This window comes from Meleagris gallopavo, chromosome 7, assembly GCF_905368555.1.
Source record: "Meleagris gallopavo chromosome 7, MGAL_WU_HG_1.1, whole genome shotgun sequence".
NCBI classification, from domain to species: Eukaryota; Metazoa; Chordata; class Aves; order Galliformes; family Phasianidae; genus Meleagris; species Meleagris gallopavo.
This window is the reverse complement of record NC_139410.1, coordinates 20,402,472-20,418,821: the sequence shown is the minus strand read 5'-3', so window position 1 is coordinate 20,418,821 and position 16,350 is coordinate 20,402,472. Positions and strand designations below refer to the sequence as shown.

The 16,350-nt window shown below is 33.6% G+C and overlaps 1 protein-coding gene across 5 annotated transcripts in view; it reads right to left on the bottom strand.

Annotated features, from left to right (window-relative positions):
• Positions 1-16,350, bottom strand: part of KCNH7 (potassium voltage-gated channel subfamily H member 7) — a 214,194-nt gene that overhangs the window by 52,012 nt on the left and 145,832 nt on the right. For all 5 annotated transcript variants that reach the window (XM_085228184.1, XM_085228181.1, XM_085228183.1 and 2 more), the window contains one exon: positions 13,910-14,124. In XM_085228184.1, coding sequence (XP_085084310.1) covers positions 13,910-14,124 — 215 coding nt within the window. The remainder of the gene's footprint in view (positions 1-13,909; positions 14,125-16,350) is intronic.

Below are 16,350 nucleotides of genomic sequence, written 5' to 3'. Positions count from 1 at the left end.
GTGCTTTTCATTTAGAGTGAAATCCAGCTTTATATTCTACTTTCACACATCCGTATTAAAAGACATTTTAATATATTCTTCAAGGATATCTATTAAAGAACATCTTAATCAAGAAACAATGATAATGGGAAATGTTAATAATTTTCTTCCTGTTTTAAGGGAACTTAAATTTAAGTGAACATGTCTCTTTTAAATTTTTAAAATCTTATAGCATGATACTTAGGATACAATGCTGATATTTACCATTCTCTATGAGACAGTTTGAAGTAGACCTGTGAGGTATTATCATAGAATGCTTAGTGGCCTCATATTTTTAAAGTTAAGCTTTTGTTAAGGAATATCTGGTGCACTGTGAAAATATGGGTTGTCTTTGCTTGTCCTATGATCCCATTTGGGAACTTCAGTTACAAGAGGTAATAAATCTTTCTAATTTAAACAATGGATTCAATTTTTTTTTTTTTTTTTTGCAGAATTAGAAATAGCACAATAGATTTTTTTTCGTTTTGTTTTGTTTTTAGATTATGCCCACATATTCAGCAAGAGTAAGTGTAATTTTAAATAGGCACTGAAATGCATTTTTTGTTATTAATGTCTGAAAAAACTCAAGCCTTATTTAAGTTTTGAGACATTTTGTTCCAGAAACCAGATTGTTTTTAAATGCCACGAAATTAAGCCTTTTTTTGAGGTAACGAAAGGCAGACTTTTTCTGAAAAGTTTTTTGGATGTTCAGTAAATCAATATGCGGCTGGAGTTGCAGTTTCAGAGACAATGAGATAATAGGAAAGAAGTAAAAATGGGTAAGTTTTGGTTGGTCCTTGGAATCTATCTGATCTAGTGTTAGGCAATTTTCATACTAAATGTCCAAGCAATTTCAGTGAAGTTGAAATTTAATACTGTTTATTATTGTTAAAATTTAAGAAAAGGAAAAATTTTAACTGAATTATAATTCTAATTGCCATAAGATTGCTATTTTGATTTTGAAAAATTCAAAAAGAATAGTGACTGACATCATCGTAGACAGCTCTTGAGCACCTGTGAGCGTAATACTGTTGCTTTCACCATTCAAATTCCTCCAATTAAATTGTTCTCTGTCTGCCTTAGGTAGTTTAGTTACAGTTACATATTTATAACATTTCCAATTACAAGTGGAGGTGAATATTTTCTGCCTGCGGGGGAATTTGCTGTCTGCACCTGCCTTCCGGTTCTCTAATTCCTCTAATTCTTCCTGCACTGTTATGTTTACAACGTATGCAGCTGTAGCTGCAAGCCTTATCAAATGGAAACCTACTTCAAAATACATATTTAGAGCAGATGAGTTTCTCCAAGAAGGAAGTGCTTTTCCAATCTTTGCTAAGAATGCTTTTGGGAAACAACACTGAACAAGTAATAGAATGCCAAAAGGGTTTTACATGGTTCTTTGTCAATGTTGGTTCAATGGTTCAATGTCAGTGACATTGCAATAGCCAGTTGCATTTGAGCTATATTTGGAAGGTTTTTAAGATGTTTTTAAAGAATGAAACAAATATATAGATTAGAATGCATAATTATAAAGGGGGGTTGATACATAATGATGTGCAGGAACTAGAGAAAAGCTTTCACAACATCTTTCTGTGTATCCAAAATTTGTATTTTGCTTTTTTTAGAAATATAAAATGATCTCTCTATACAGCTTTCTCCTCTGCTTTTCACATTTTCTACTAAGACTGTCATTAAAATATATTTCATTATACTTATAAGCATGCTGTTTAAATTTCTAAATAATAATATTTTATGGCATGTCATCTAAAATACATGATAAAACAGATATCAAATTTAAGATCTGATCCCATGCCTGAAGCCCACATCCATGCAGTGTATGTATCCGTTACTGACATGACTTAGCTGTGTACAGCAACTGGATTGGTGCCTTGCCATTACAGCACCTGTACTGGAAAACTGCCAGGTCCTCACTAGTGCTTATTTTATAGAGATGTTCTGGTATCCACAAACACTGACATCCCCAGAAATGTAATTGCAGGTCTGAGATCTCAGCCAATACAGCAGTGCAACACAAAGAGAGAGGCCATGTCATTATCAAGTAAGTTGACAATTATTTGAAAGAATCACAGAACTGTTCTGACTCTTAAAGATTTACAAAGATTCCCCCCAAAATATGTTCCAATTAGTCTCTATTTGACAAGATAGCATTCTTCCTGATGATAAGTACTTTCAAATCCTACTGGAAATTTGAGAGAACTGGGATATCTTGGGAATACTGAGTGCCTTACAAGACTGAGCTCATACAGCGCTGCATTTTCATGTGACTACCAAATAATTCAATAAGTATATTCAGCTAATGATATTTAAATATGCAGCATCACAGAATCACCAAATTAGCAAGGAAAGTTATGTGTACCCTGACAACAGAACGGTACAACAGGATTGTCTTCATATTTGTTCAGTAAATTGTGCAAATTTGATGGAATTAATATACTTGTAGATGTTGCTGACAAAGAAAATTGCTTCACTCGAACGTATCTAATAACTTAGAAAACTCACTACCTTTAACTTATCATTCATTTTCTCATAAATATAGATATTTAAAGAGAAGAAGTATTTTTATAGTTCATTTTCTATGCATTATTTTCCATGAAAAATTAAGAAATGGCTTAAAGATCTTAAACCTCAGAGGCTCTTCCTGCCACTCAGTATCCAATTACTGGGTAGATAGTGCATTGTCAGCGCAACACAGCAGCATATAGATTTTTTGAGTATGCTTTACTGATATTTAAATCATTGTGATTTGCAGATAATGAAAGAAGGAGTTATTGGCAACTATTTTTTACAAACATTGATGCCTGAATACGTATTAAAAGTTGTGTAAGGCTCTTTATGAATTCTCCAAGAAGTGAAGAAGTATTATTGAAGAAGATAGAAAATACAACACTTCAAAATGCAGAAAAGTTTATGAGCTATTCATTGCTCTTCTGGCAACATAACCAGCAAATTGTTAACAAGCATTTATATGTCTGAACAAGAAAACATTAGGGGTCATATATTTTAAAAAAGCTTAAATTATTGCTGTGATTTTTAATCACCTAAAATATATATTCTCTTGTTAGCTCATGGTACGACACTGAAACAAAGCAGATTTTGTGCCTGTGTTTTATAGTCTCTCTTAATATATTTCAGAAAAAAATGTACCTTTATACAGTTGCCAAACATTTTGATTCAGTTGAAAAAGAGCACAAATGCTGTAAGAGAATATCTAAAGTACATGTAATAAAGATGAAGCAGGTACAAGCTCTACTTTTGTTCTGTAATCCCAGTATCGGCTGACATAGCATTTTGGATCAGTGTATAAAAGGAGAAAAGATCTCTATCCTTAGATGCATATTTAAATTTAATATCCATTTTTATGCTAAATTATTGGTCCATAATCAAAAAATAAGCAAACTTCAATTTCTAGAAAATTTGCATTTAGTAATTAGACCTTCTACTGTTTAAAAAGTTAAAAAGTTAAAAGGTTAAAAGGTTAAAAGGTTAAAAAGTTGACTTCAACTGAAACTGCACTGGTGGCTTGGGAAAGCTTCATTCAGAAATTCAGTCTTTCTCCCTCATGACTCTCCGGTGTTTATGATGAATGAACAAATGCCAGCATCACTCATTTTAAGAAGACATTTTGTCTTACCATTCTGCCTAAATCTCAATTTTCACAACATTTCTAGTTTTTTAGTACATTATCTAACATTGTACCAAATTTTGTCAAGAAATTTCCTACCAAAATGTATTTGGCCATGAGAAATGGAATGTGATCATATAAATCACATCTTGTTAGCAAAACCAACCCATAAAAGAATCCTGATTTCTAGAGCAATCCATTTAATTCATACTGCTTATGCAGTGAAAATGGCAGAGCATTTACAGGAAAAAAGCCATGAAGAACCTCTCAGATAAACTTGTCTTTCCTCCACCAGTAGCTGGATGTTAAGTGAGACATTTTTTTTTTTGCTTTTCCAATCTAAAAATATATTTTGGATTTAGGAAATATGGAAAGACACACTAGGAGGAAGATACGCTCTGCTGCTCTAACAAAACTATTGTGTTAAAATGACACCAGAGATTCAAAAGCAACTAGAACAACCTCATTTATGTAATGCTAAATTAAGCTCATGTTTGGGAGAGTTTAAGATTTAACCAAGGACATATTGGAATCTTTTTGGTACCGTAGGTTATCACATGCATGGTTGCAGGTATGAAAAGTATAAACCGGGATAAAAAATGTCTTGAAGCCTGGCTGTAAGATTGATTCTTCCCAGTATTTTTTGTTTTCCAAATGCATTGTCAAATTTATCACAGTGTTTAAACTGCAGAATGGATCACTCACTTTTTCAGTTTCCTTAGCTTGCTTGGTACAATACACGTGAAAAAGAGAGAAAAAAGCATAGTTTATCTGGAAATAATCACCCTATATGTAACATATTTTAAGCTTTGCTTGAAAAGCTGGAAGGAAGCTGCAGTCAGCAGGTTATTCTAACAAAATTTGTCAAAATAAGTTAGCTGGCCTCTAACGAGTTCTCCAGGATGACCGTGAGCCCTAGGCACTGATTTCTTGCTCAATTCCAAGCCCAGCAACTAACATCATTAGAGACTAAGCTGCAGCAAAAGGTATTTCCTTCAGTTATAATCTTTCATTGTTATCCCACCTACAAACCCAATAAAACTAAACTTTTCTGAACAGAACAAAGTGGTACAAATGTGAGACTATGACATGCAGTAGCTCTTTTGTTTCAAAGGAAAGTAAGTTTCTTCATAATTAATAGAATTCATTTAGAAAGAGGAATATATTCAAAGAAGATGGATACTTAGATTAGAAGAAAATGCAAAGCTGTGAAAAGCTGTGTTTTTCACTTACTAGTAGAAGTGTTCCAAACAGGCTATGCCTGGAGATGTATATACCTTTTCATGCCAGTTTCCAAGTTATTAAATAAAAAGTTGCTACTTTAATTTTGATATTTGAAAAGACACTGCCTTAGTGTAAAATATACATTTCTTGACTAAAATTTTATACTTGAAAATACAAGTAAATCACCTTAAAGAGAATTCTACCATGTGTTTCAGTGAAGGATTTATGTAGCTTTTCAGAAAAACAGACTTATCTAAGATAACTCTAATACAAGTCTATGCTGGTATTGTGAAGAAAGAACTCTGCATGTTTTCTAAACACTATGAATATTAACTAGACATTCATAAAATCAGCTTCATTTAGATTTGTATTTTTTAGTACAGTTCCATACAAAAAATTGTAGATGGCCTGAATAAGGTGCTTTTAGTAAATATTATCTAGAGATTTATATCTCTAGATATATTTTATATTAGTGAGTAAAATCCCCACTAATTTCATTTCTTAGCATCACCTATATCATTCATAAAGCTCAGTAAATGCATTGCAATTGCATATGATCACACTGATTAGCACACTACTTAATCAGCACACTAAATCAGTTTCATAAATAAAATATTTGGAATCCTATGACCTTCATTTTTTTAATTCATACACATGGTTGCAGATTTTTCCTTTGCTCTGATTTTATTAATATTTAAAGATAATTTAAAGAGTGTTCCTCGCTTTTTTTAAAAAGCATTATTTCTGATCTGTTATAGTTATCCACTTTCTCTATTGATTTTGTTACCAGTGACAAGCTGAAAGCATTATCCAAGTTCTAGCATATGACAGATTACAGATAAGAAGCATGACCTTATTTATTTTGAGGTCATTGAGAATTCATCAAACAACATATTGTGCTGATTGGGCTGAATGGTCTTCATTTTTTCTTACTTCTTCTAATCTGAAGATAAAAATTCCAAGCACTGACAAACCCTAAACAGAAACTGTTTTCCACAGATTTCAGCACGTGAACACCATCAATCCATACTCTTCTCTCATACTGGAGACAAAAGAAAAACACCCTTTCTACTGCTTTTCCCTTATATGCTTAAGATCACATGGTTTCTAACCAGCAATAGAAGATAACTGCCTTATAATTATCACCAGATTTATCATCATCTCACTATCTGCAAATTGCCAGAATGTTCAGTTTATTCATCAGTTTCTTTTGTCAGTCATGTGTGGGAACATAACTATTTCCTTGAATGTTATCTTTCAAATTGTCTACCAGTATTTCAGTTTGTCTTTGAACCACTATTACACTAAAAGGGAAATACGTTGCTTGCAAAAAATGGTATTAAATTGTTAGCTGCATTTGTGAGGTGTCTGGCACCAGAAGAGAGTTGAGAACCCAAGGCTGTTTAAGGTCAGAGAACTCAGAATGAGCGAGTCCTGAGTCTGAGGTCCTGGTGCTCAAGGTCATTTCTAAGAATTTTTTAACAGATGGTCTAAGATAACAGGCAAAATTATCTGGAAATATAACTCAGGACTGCCTCTAAGTGAATATCCTAAATGTTAGCTACACAAACAATGTTCCTTGTAAAATGCCAGCTTTTTCTGGCCCATGAAATCCACAGTTTTCTTCCTTCTTTCCTCCCTTTTTCCACACATCAGTTGCTATTGCTGTCTATCGGTGATTTTCTCTGGGAAAATATATGCTTATTCAGCCTAAACACAGAAAGTGTTTCCTGAGTTAGCATAGTAACCACTTGACTTAATTGAAGTTATTTCTGTTTTGTGTAGGAGGCTGGTTTGGATGGCCTCTAGAGGTCTCTTCCATACTACGTTTTTGTACGGTTCTAAGGTTATGTAAAACACTGACTTGTTTCACAGCTGTTTTATAGCAGCTGTAACTGCATACTTAAAAGCTTATTTCAGGCAATGCATGCCAGGTGGATCAGAGGACTCTGCCACTTTGCTGGATCTCATTGGGTCTTGACAAGGGATAAGCAGAGACCTGACTTCTATTAGTTCATGATGGGCGCCAAACCTCTTGGTTTTCATGGATTAAGTTACCAAATTTAAAAATTTCCAAGGTCATTACATCATGGAATGTTTATCTGTTCTGGAGAAATGAGGTTTGCCAAAATTCTGCCTACAACTTGTTTTTCATCAGTCTTAGTTCTTACATACTTGACACATTCATCACATTCATTGTTTTCAGAATCAACTAAATCACAGTCTGAAAACCTGTACCTACCTATTTTCCCTCATATACAAGCATCAAAAAGAGAATGTTGATCTTGAAAAAAAAAATCAGTACTTATAAAAACAAAAAAACGTATTACCCATTCTGTGTTAGCATCGCAGAACAGATATAGTATTGTAGTATTTGGCTCAAGGCCAAACAACAAAGAGCTCATACAAAATACTGATTACTTGAAATTATTAATTCATAAAGATACTGAATACCTTTTCTTAACAGCAAAATCAGGCATTCCCTTTCTCAGATGAGTAGATCTTAGGGGAATGACTTGGACTAATTAAGGATGATTCCAGGTTACATACTTCAAAGCAGCTGGGCTTTCTGACTGCTCCATTTCCACCATATGTTGTGAAATCTTCTCAAAACACTATCAGTTTTGATGTCTTAGCCTGTTCAGCTATCACATGGGGCTTTAGTGGAAACAATCACCTTCAAGGAATTATTATTCACAATTGCTGTAAATCTGTAATTACCTTGGCCATTTTCTTACTCAATTCAATAGCAGTTGCTTCAATAAAAATGTTTTCTAATTTTCTAAATTGTGTAAAATGCTTTCTATTTTTTTCTAAAATTGATCAAAACAAGGACTTTATTTTCTGTTTCTATGCACTATGTATACCTTCTTGTTCTAATACAAAAGAGTCTATTCTCGAAGTTTGGTGGCATCTTTGCATAGATATGAATTACTACACCACACTGGGGTATGTTGATTTTGTCATCACAGTAATGTTCTCTGATATTTTTTCTATTCAGGTGCACCTTCTAAATGACAATTTATTCTAATTCCATAATTACATCTGCAGTAATAATGAAGCCCAAATATATAATGAGAATAAAATATGAAATTTTATTGTATGAGGTTGCTAAGTATGGTTGTAAATAAAGGAAATAATTCCTGAATAATTTATATCAATTGCTCATTGAGAACAAGGATAGCAAATAATTCAATAAAAAAAGATATTTCAGGAGAATCAAATAATAATACACTTCCCATGAAGTAATAAGGGAATGCTGGTTCTGCTTACCTCCCAATTTTTCTTTACATGTACGCCTTGCTGCATAATTGAAAGACATATCAAAACTGTTTCCCCTTAATTCACAATTTTCTGCTTTTTGTCAACTTTTTTTTCGAAAGGAAACAGTTTTGAAACATTGTTTGTCTGCAAGTCACTGCATGACGTTGTAAATGGTACAACAACGTCAACTGAATCAAACTACTGCAAATATATAGCTCAATAATTTGGTTTGTTTTTAGGTCTTAGGCTGCTCCTCTTTGTCCTACATGCCTTCTTTTACATTGAGAACCTGAAGGTTCATTTGAAATCGTGATCATATAATAGATCTTTTCATATCAACAGCTGAGGTTAGCCTTGGGGAAAATTGCAGCTTATTTCTTAATCTTTTAGAACTGACAGAGAGGAGTCTAGCCAGATTACAAAAATATACAAGTGAAACTACAAGGTCCATCTCTTCTTGTGTGATCCACCATATATGAGAGCTTCACTTTAAGAAAAGCTGTGAGTGTCCAGCATGTCTGCAAATCAGAACACAGTCTTACAGTCAATTGTGTATCTAATTAAGGTACAAATCATTTGATCAACCATGTAAAAAATTAGGATGCATATATTTCAGGTGAGAGGATGGTTTTGAAAAATATTATCTATAAAAATTTGAAGATTATGGTTCTACTTTCCTATAACTCAGTTATTGTGTCAAATCATAAAAAATAGATACATATTGATACTCTTTCAACCAGAAGAGACTGCTAAATTTCTGGGTACCAATAATCTCTCTTAGCATTAATGATGAGGGCCCACAAAACAGTCTTGCTTAAATAACACAATTAAGGGATCTGTAATTTACATGGTTTTTAACTGTAAATTGCTTGTTGCCACTGTTAGTCTGTGGATATTCAGGAATTCTTTCTTCTCTGAGATTAATTAAGGATACAGACTAATGTAATCTTCATGCCATTCTGAGTCCATTCACAACAGATTTCTCAGCTTTGGAGCCATCAGCATGAACTGGATGAGTAATAAGACTTAAAATAAAAAACTTTAAAAAAGAAGATAAAATTGCTTACTGTTGGTTCTCTACATGCTATCACTGAGAGGCCAGAGTCCCCTTTACAAACTCATCAGAAATGTTAAGAGACAGATGTCAATTTTATTTATTTATTTATTTATTTCCCCACCACTTTCTGTAATAAAAAGTCTATTTTCTGTGCCTCTGGGAAGACCTGTCTCTTTCTTGCGATCAATGTCAGGACCCTATCTAAGCCTGTCAGTGCAAAAAAGTGCAGAAATTGGATTGCCTCCCTGAACAGACCATCAAAAAATGAGTCATGTAAAAAAAGTAAGTTCTAGAAGATAGCCTAGCTTAGTGTTTCTGGAAATTCTAATATGAAACATTAAAAAAGTTTTCAGTAAAGTAGAAGGGAAATGTAACTAATTTTAGTGACAGATATCTACATTGGGATATAACAAAGCCAATTATTCAATAATGGCTATGTGGAAGCTATTGCTGGGCTATTCATATGAGTAAAAGTCAGTTATGAATAAGTGATGGTTCTCTGCATTACACAGAGAGTTTTAGTCAGCTAAACCAAAGGACATTCTGGACATTGTGAAGAGATTAAAACTGCAGTTACTATATAGCTTGCAGTGAAGTATGTGACAGAAATGTTACTGCTAGCTATATGGTGCCTGCAATCTTAATGTCTACATAATGTCTTGAATACTCCTCTTAAGTAGTAAAACAAAATTTGGAGGGTCCTTACAATAGAATTTATAACCTAGCTCTTTTCAATTAGATTTGCTTATCACGTTACTTAAAATGTATGACATGGAGAATTTTATTTATTTACTAAGTAGTTTTACAATGAAATCATTTTCTCATTTTCTCCATCTACATTTTAAAGCTTTTATTTTTAACTCAAGATCAACCACTGTGGCACAGCTTCAGTTCCTTTTGAAAGTCTTTTCTAAACTTTTTTTTTTTTTCCGGTCCTAATTTATTACAATAAAATCTCATTTGCTAAAGCCTTTGTCTCCTCCTTAAATGCTTTGTCAAAATGTATCCGTCCCTCTAAACAGAATGATCATGATTACTGTTTCTTGTGCAAGCAGCCGTGTGCTAACTGCTCCTTCTTGACTACCTTTCCTACTTAAATTCCTTCTCTAAATTGTGAATATGATTGAAATAATACAACAGTTATCTCTGGAAAGTGAACTCATTCTTGAATCATAAGATACTGACACTTGGTTTGCTATTACTGAGACACTACAGAGAATCCAGAGTACAGTGATACAACCATGAGGCTCAGTGATACGTCAATGTGGTACCAGAGTGCATATGTTTGTATTTTAGCTGTAGACAGTGAAAGAAGGCACAGTAGTAAAAATGTCAGGTTATAGCAGCAAGAGTGAATTTCCCTGCAAAGCTGAGGAAAGGAGAGGGTGAGACACAGCATGGAGTGGTGACATATGTGACTAGACGTGGCGTTCCATGTCACTGAGTTATGCAATCACAGAAAAGCACGTCATGTTATCTATTCCTTTATTACATTTCTCAAGCTCTGTCTAAAAACATTTGGAATTACTGCTGTAACTTCTATTGGAAGACTATTTCAACATCTCCCTACTCTGATTAAAGTTGACCTTTTAAATTACCATGGCCATTTCACAGTCATTTGCTTTTTTTTTTTTTCTTCTTTTCTTTTTTTTTCCTTTTCTTTTTTCTCTTTCCTTTTCTTTCCTTTTCTTCTCTTTTTTCCTAATACTGACCTATAGATTCAATTGGTCATAATGTCCTCTGTGGGTTTCTGATGCTGCTTCATAGATTTACGTATTAGATAACTGTGCCAACATGAGTACGTAGTGCAAATCAAATTTAATTTTAAATGTACTTATCATCAGTGTTCCTAGAAGTTTTAGATGAATTGGGATTTTCATAATATAAACTTAATGATATGATGTTGTTTTGAGAATAAACATAGATTTTTTTTTCCCCATAACAGTTTCACTATTAGATATAAACTTGGCAGTATGGCTTGAATTATCCAGTTAGAATTTTGAAATAACCAATAAAGCTTCACTCATGCTTACATAACTTCTAAAAATTAGTCTTTTTAATGTAATTTGACTTTTTGCCATATTATCTTTGAAGAGATTTCTATGTATAACTGCAATGAATAATTAAAAACATATCAAAATGGATCTGGGAGAGATTAAATCTTTCACAACTAACCGAGGAAGAAAGTAGAATGGTTGTAGATTCAAGTTGGCTATCACAGACAAAATATATGAAAGATAAAAATCCAATTACATTTTAGGCACTAACTGATCTCAAGATAGAACTGATAGAGCTTCTATCTGTGTTTCTTTAGGAGAGTGTACAATACATTCATTTTTGTATCTGTCACAGGGAGTAGAAGTACAGAAACTATCAGGCATAGAGGTAATGGAGAGAATATGCAGTCTGGTCTGGGGAAGGCAGGTTAGTACTAAATTGAAAGATATTTTAGGCAAAATTTTTTCTGATGGAATTTCTACCTGTATTCTAATACAAAGCACAGCTAACCTTCTCCAGTCTGCAAGTGGATGGACCCTCAAGGGATGACCCAGTGCTTACAGAGATTTTTGAATAAAGAGCATTGTATCTCATTATTTTTTAAAGGACCTTGCATACTGGTAGCCTGTCATAGAATCATTAAGGTTGGAAAAGATCTTTAAGATCATCTAGTCCAGCCACCATCCCATCACCACCAAGGCCACTGTCCTTGCTAATGTTCATACATTACTATAGTACAAATGTAAAATTGAATTTCAGTTTAGCTGAAGACTGCCTTCAGAGAGTGATGTATTTCTCTTAGGCTGAAGAAATATGCTCATTCTCATCATTTTATTTTCTTCTCTAGCTCTGCTACCTCCTGTGCTGGAGTTTATTACTTACTTCATTCTTCTAGCAAAGCAAACATATAAGACAGAATTATCTTTCGCAGATATAGCAACAAGAAATTTTGGAAGACAATATTTCAGCCATGTAGTGAATGAAGAGCAGGAAGTCTCTCTATGGTCTTCAACAATTTGCTTAAAATCACTTACGATCAAGCCTCTAAAGATTTGATTGAAATTTAGGCATTCAATCAAATATCCAACCCTTATATCTTTTGTCTATGTCCTAACAGCTTATTAATAAGTGATGAAACTTGGAGCTTAGCTCACACATAAAACTGTTCCAGATCTTTTGTTATATTCCCAGAGTGTTCTACCCATTAGGAATCAGTAACTGTGTTATTCATGCAATATAAACCTCTGGAATTTGACTCCATAAGACAAAGTTGAATTAGGTTTTCCAAAGAAGTCTGTACCTAATAGACAGTAAATATAATTGTGATATTTTAATTTAATTTATAAATAAGTAAAAATACTGATATAACTATTGGCTCCTTTGTTTGCCTAAAGAAAAAAAATTTACTCCTGCAAACCACTATCTGGAAATTAATGGTAGTAGGTCTATGTTGTTCTCTGTACTTCAGAAAGCTAAGAAATTGAAAAGTTAATACTGTAAAAATTCATAAAATGGTGAATAGCATACTGCTTTACTGTGAAGATCTTTGCACAATCAAACGAACAACTGGATTCTGCAGAGTTTGTTCTGTAGAACAGCCATTCACAACATAATGTATTTATATGAATATTATACTTTAATGAGATCATTTGAGAGTGTGGTTTCATATTGCAGTTTCTTTAACATACCTGTAAAATGCATAGTGTAAATATACGTGTAAACAGTATTCATGTTGTTTGCACACAGAAAAAAAACTGTGTGTATACTGGCCCTTATCCTCAATAACTGACAAGGACAAAAAGGCAGAAAAGAACTCCTCATCCCTCTCACATTTCCTATCAGGATCATATGCAATCACTTTCTTTGCATGGGTGAGCTAGCATGCTGAGATATCTCTGCTCAGGAAACACTAACTTAGAAAGGTAAAATCTTTCCAGTTGTGTATTGTGATCATGAATTCTCACTTTCTGCACAAGAAGCAGACGTAGAAATGGCACAATTCAGCTAGCAGTATGCTAGACTTTAAATTTATCTATTGATAAGCACCAGCACAAGCCTATCTTGCTAAACTAGACATTCATCAAAACAACATTATCTTGAATTGTTTTCAGATTTGGTTGCGTGCCTCATTCCCAAGGATGAGAGATGATATCATACATCCAGTTCAAAGGTATCTGCTCTTCATTTTGTCAAGCTTTTTGATGTACTCATATGAAAAAGCTACCCACAGGAAAAAGCATTACGAAAAGACAAAGACTTGGTGCAGAAAATACAAGACAGAACTATGATACGTACATCAGTAGCACAGACACTTATGATTTGTTATCATATTGTGTCTTGCACTAATCAATGATTCACAAAATTAAGAAAGAAGAATGAAACCAATACTTTTTGCTGGCATGAATCACAGAAATTAAGAGACTTCCTTTGGACACCTGATACTTAGTACAGCTTTTCCCTATTGAAAACTAGATAGCTGAAACCTTTAAATTGTTTACTCTATTCAAAACATAATACCTTTTTAACAGATTTTAAGCAGAATCATCAAATACTGTAAACTACCTTGAGAAACTAAATTGGAGGTGAAGTAAGTCAAACCTTCCAAGGAAATCCAAACTATTTGTGAAAAAGATATAGAGACCTAAAGTATCGGTAATCAGCTTCGTAAAATTGAAAATTAGCTCAAATAACAAGTAGTACCTTACCTGGGTAACCTTCTCTGTTACATTGTGCGTTCGATCTTTCACCTTAGGTGCAATAATTGCTTTCTCCGAAGAAGGAGGAGATGAAGATTTTTTTTCATTTTTGATATCTGAAAAGTTCAGGGTGAGTTGAGGAATTTTGTTGATTGTGCTGTACTTGTTGAGATTTGAATCCGATGTGGATCCCAACAGGCTTGATTTGATATGATTAAAAGGTCCTGAAAAATCAGATAACTTATTTAGTGTTTGAGAAATGCACAGACATAAGATATCATTAATATTTAAGTGGGATATATTAGAAGTAGCTTCTTGCTATTAGTAAAATTATCCACATTTTAACAATAATTCTACCACTAATCAGAATCAATTTCATTATTGGATGTAAATATACGAATTCCTTTATTTAAAGCCTCCTTCTATATGAAGTCCGTGGAATACAAAAGGCATACCAGGTCCATGCCTAGTTGTTTTCATTTTAACAGGCATGCTCTGTGGTTATTCTGGCTGAGTATAAATACTATATTTTCATATTGTTTATAAAAGCAGAAATTGGACGTAATTTTAGAAGTGTCTGAACTGAGCAAAGGCTCTGTTATCACACCTGTTAGTTAGTAACTGTTTGGTTAGTTCAAAAATGCCTTCTGGCAAACCAAAAAATGGACTGGACTCTGTATTTAACCAATTTAATATTAACCTTTGTCTAACATTGTCTTTAAAGACTAATTTTGAGGAGTCACAAACTCACAAAATGTGTTGGCTTAGCTGTTGTGTACAAAAAAATATTGAAAATAATAGGGACAACCATATGTAGAATATTAATAGAGTATTTAATAGACAATCATGCTGCATTACTTTAATGAGTCATGTTAAATAAAAAGTATGAAGTACCACACCTCATGAGGTACATATCCATCATAATTAGTCTTTTAAATATTGGACTTAACTATTTGTACAAGTAAACAGTATGACTGATCAGTAAAATTATTTTGCACTGTCATGATAGACTTGGTCTAGAAATGAAAAATATTCATAAAAGGAAAGTTTGGTTTTGAGAATAAGACTGGAAAAGAGAACTCTACAGATGTATGGACAACAACAAGCAGTTGTGGATTTAATTAGAAGTCCTGATCTTGCTGTCAGTAAAATAAAATGTGGGATTTAAGATTTATTTTCATATCTGCATGAGAACCTTACTGTGTCCTAATGGTGTAATGGATAAGAGCAAGAATCCAGTGGTTTATCTTTTACTTTTTCTTTTCTTTTTAATTCCTTGGAGGAAAACAAGAACTGGTGCTACAATTCATAACCAGCCTGTAAGACAGAATAAGGCTATATGACAAGCCTGAGTAAACAGGGGATGGGCTGTATTTGCAATGTGTGAATAAGTAAATTCAAAGCAACCAGCTGCCTGGAGCATGCTGTGGGTAAATTTAGGCACTGGTGAATTCTATAACTTGATCTCTCAAGATTTTACTTGGGACTCAGAGCTCAAAGCTGTTTTGTGAATGTCAATACCTTTATTTTTTATGCTTACAACTTTATGCTTCATCTTTTCAATATCAAAGTAGGGCTTTTTTGATTTGTTGTTGTTGTTGTTGTTGTTGTTGTTGTCATTAGTTGTCTGTCAAATTCTTTAGGTGAAGATTGTGTCTCTGCTCTACTTGGTTTAGAACGGCTTTTAAAGAAGCAAACTTTTCATTTGCTTTGTTAGCTTACAAAAATTCATATATGTGCTTTTTGCTTCCCGAATTCGTACAAACTATAGGTTATAATGTAAACCAGAGGAAAAAACCCTCCCTTACTCCACTTCAAATTGTGCCACTGATTCAAGTTGTAGCTTGCTAAGATCCTGAATGGAAAACCTTGCAGTTTGTTTAGATAGTGGGAAGGGTCTGTGTCTTTGCATTGAATAGATATGGGAAGTTCCACCACATTTTGCATTGAACAGATAAGGGAGGTTCTTGAGACTTTGTGTCAATAAGGAAAGTTCCACAAGTCTTATATGGAATATGTATTTACCTCCAGGAAGACCTGAACACATAAACTGAAGATCTCTTTGTGCAAGGTATTCTGATAGGAGGAGAGTATCCCCTATGCATCCAGTGCTGATATTAAAGAATGCCAACATTCTAAGATTCCAACTTGAGTCTTAGAGAGTTTCTCGATAAACCACTTTATGGTAGCACCACTGCGCAGAAAGATATTCAAGCTCACAAAGGAGAGCACTGGAAAGTAAGGTGCTCCCCTTCAACCCAGTGTTTCTGCTCTCAAAGACCTTTCAGTATTTTGTCCAATGATTTGATGTAAGAGAAACACAACTTGTGGGTGAGTATCCTAATCACTAAACTAAAAAAAAAAAAAAAATAAAAAAAAAAATCAATCTTTCTTTCTATCTTTATGCTAGAAACACCGGTATTGAAGACACTAGAAAGAAGAAGAAATAG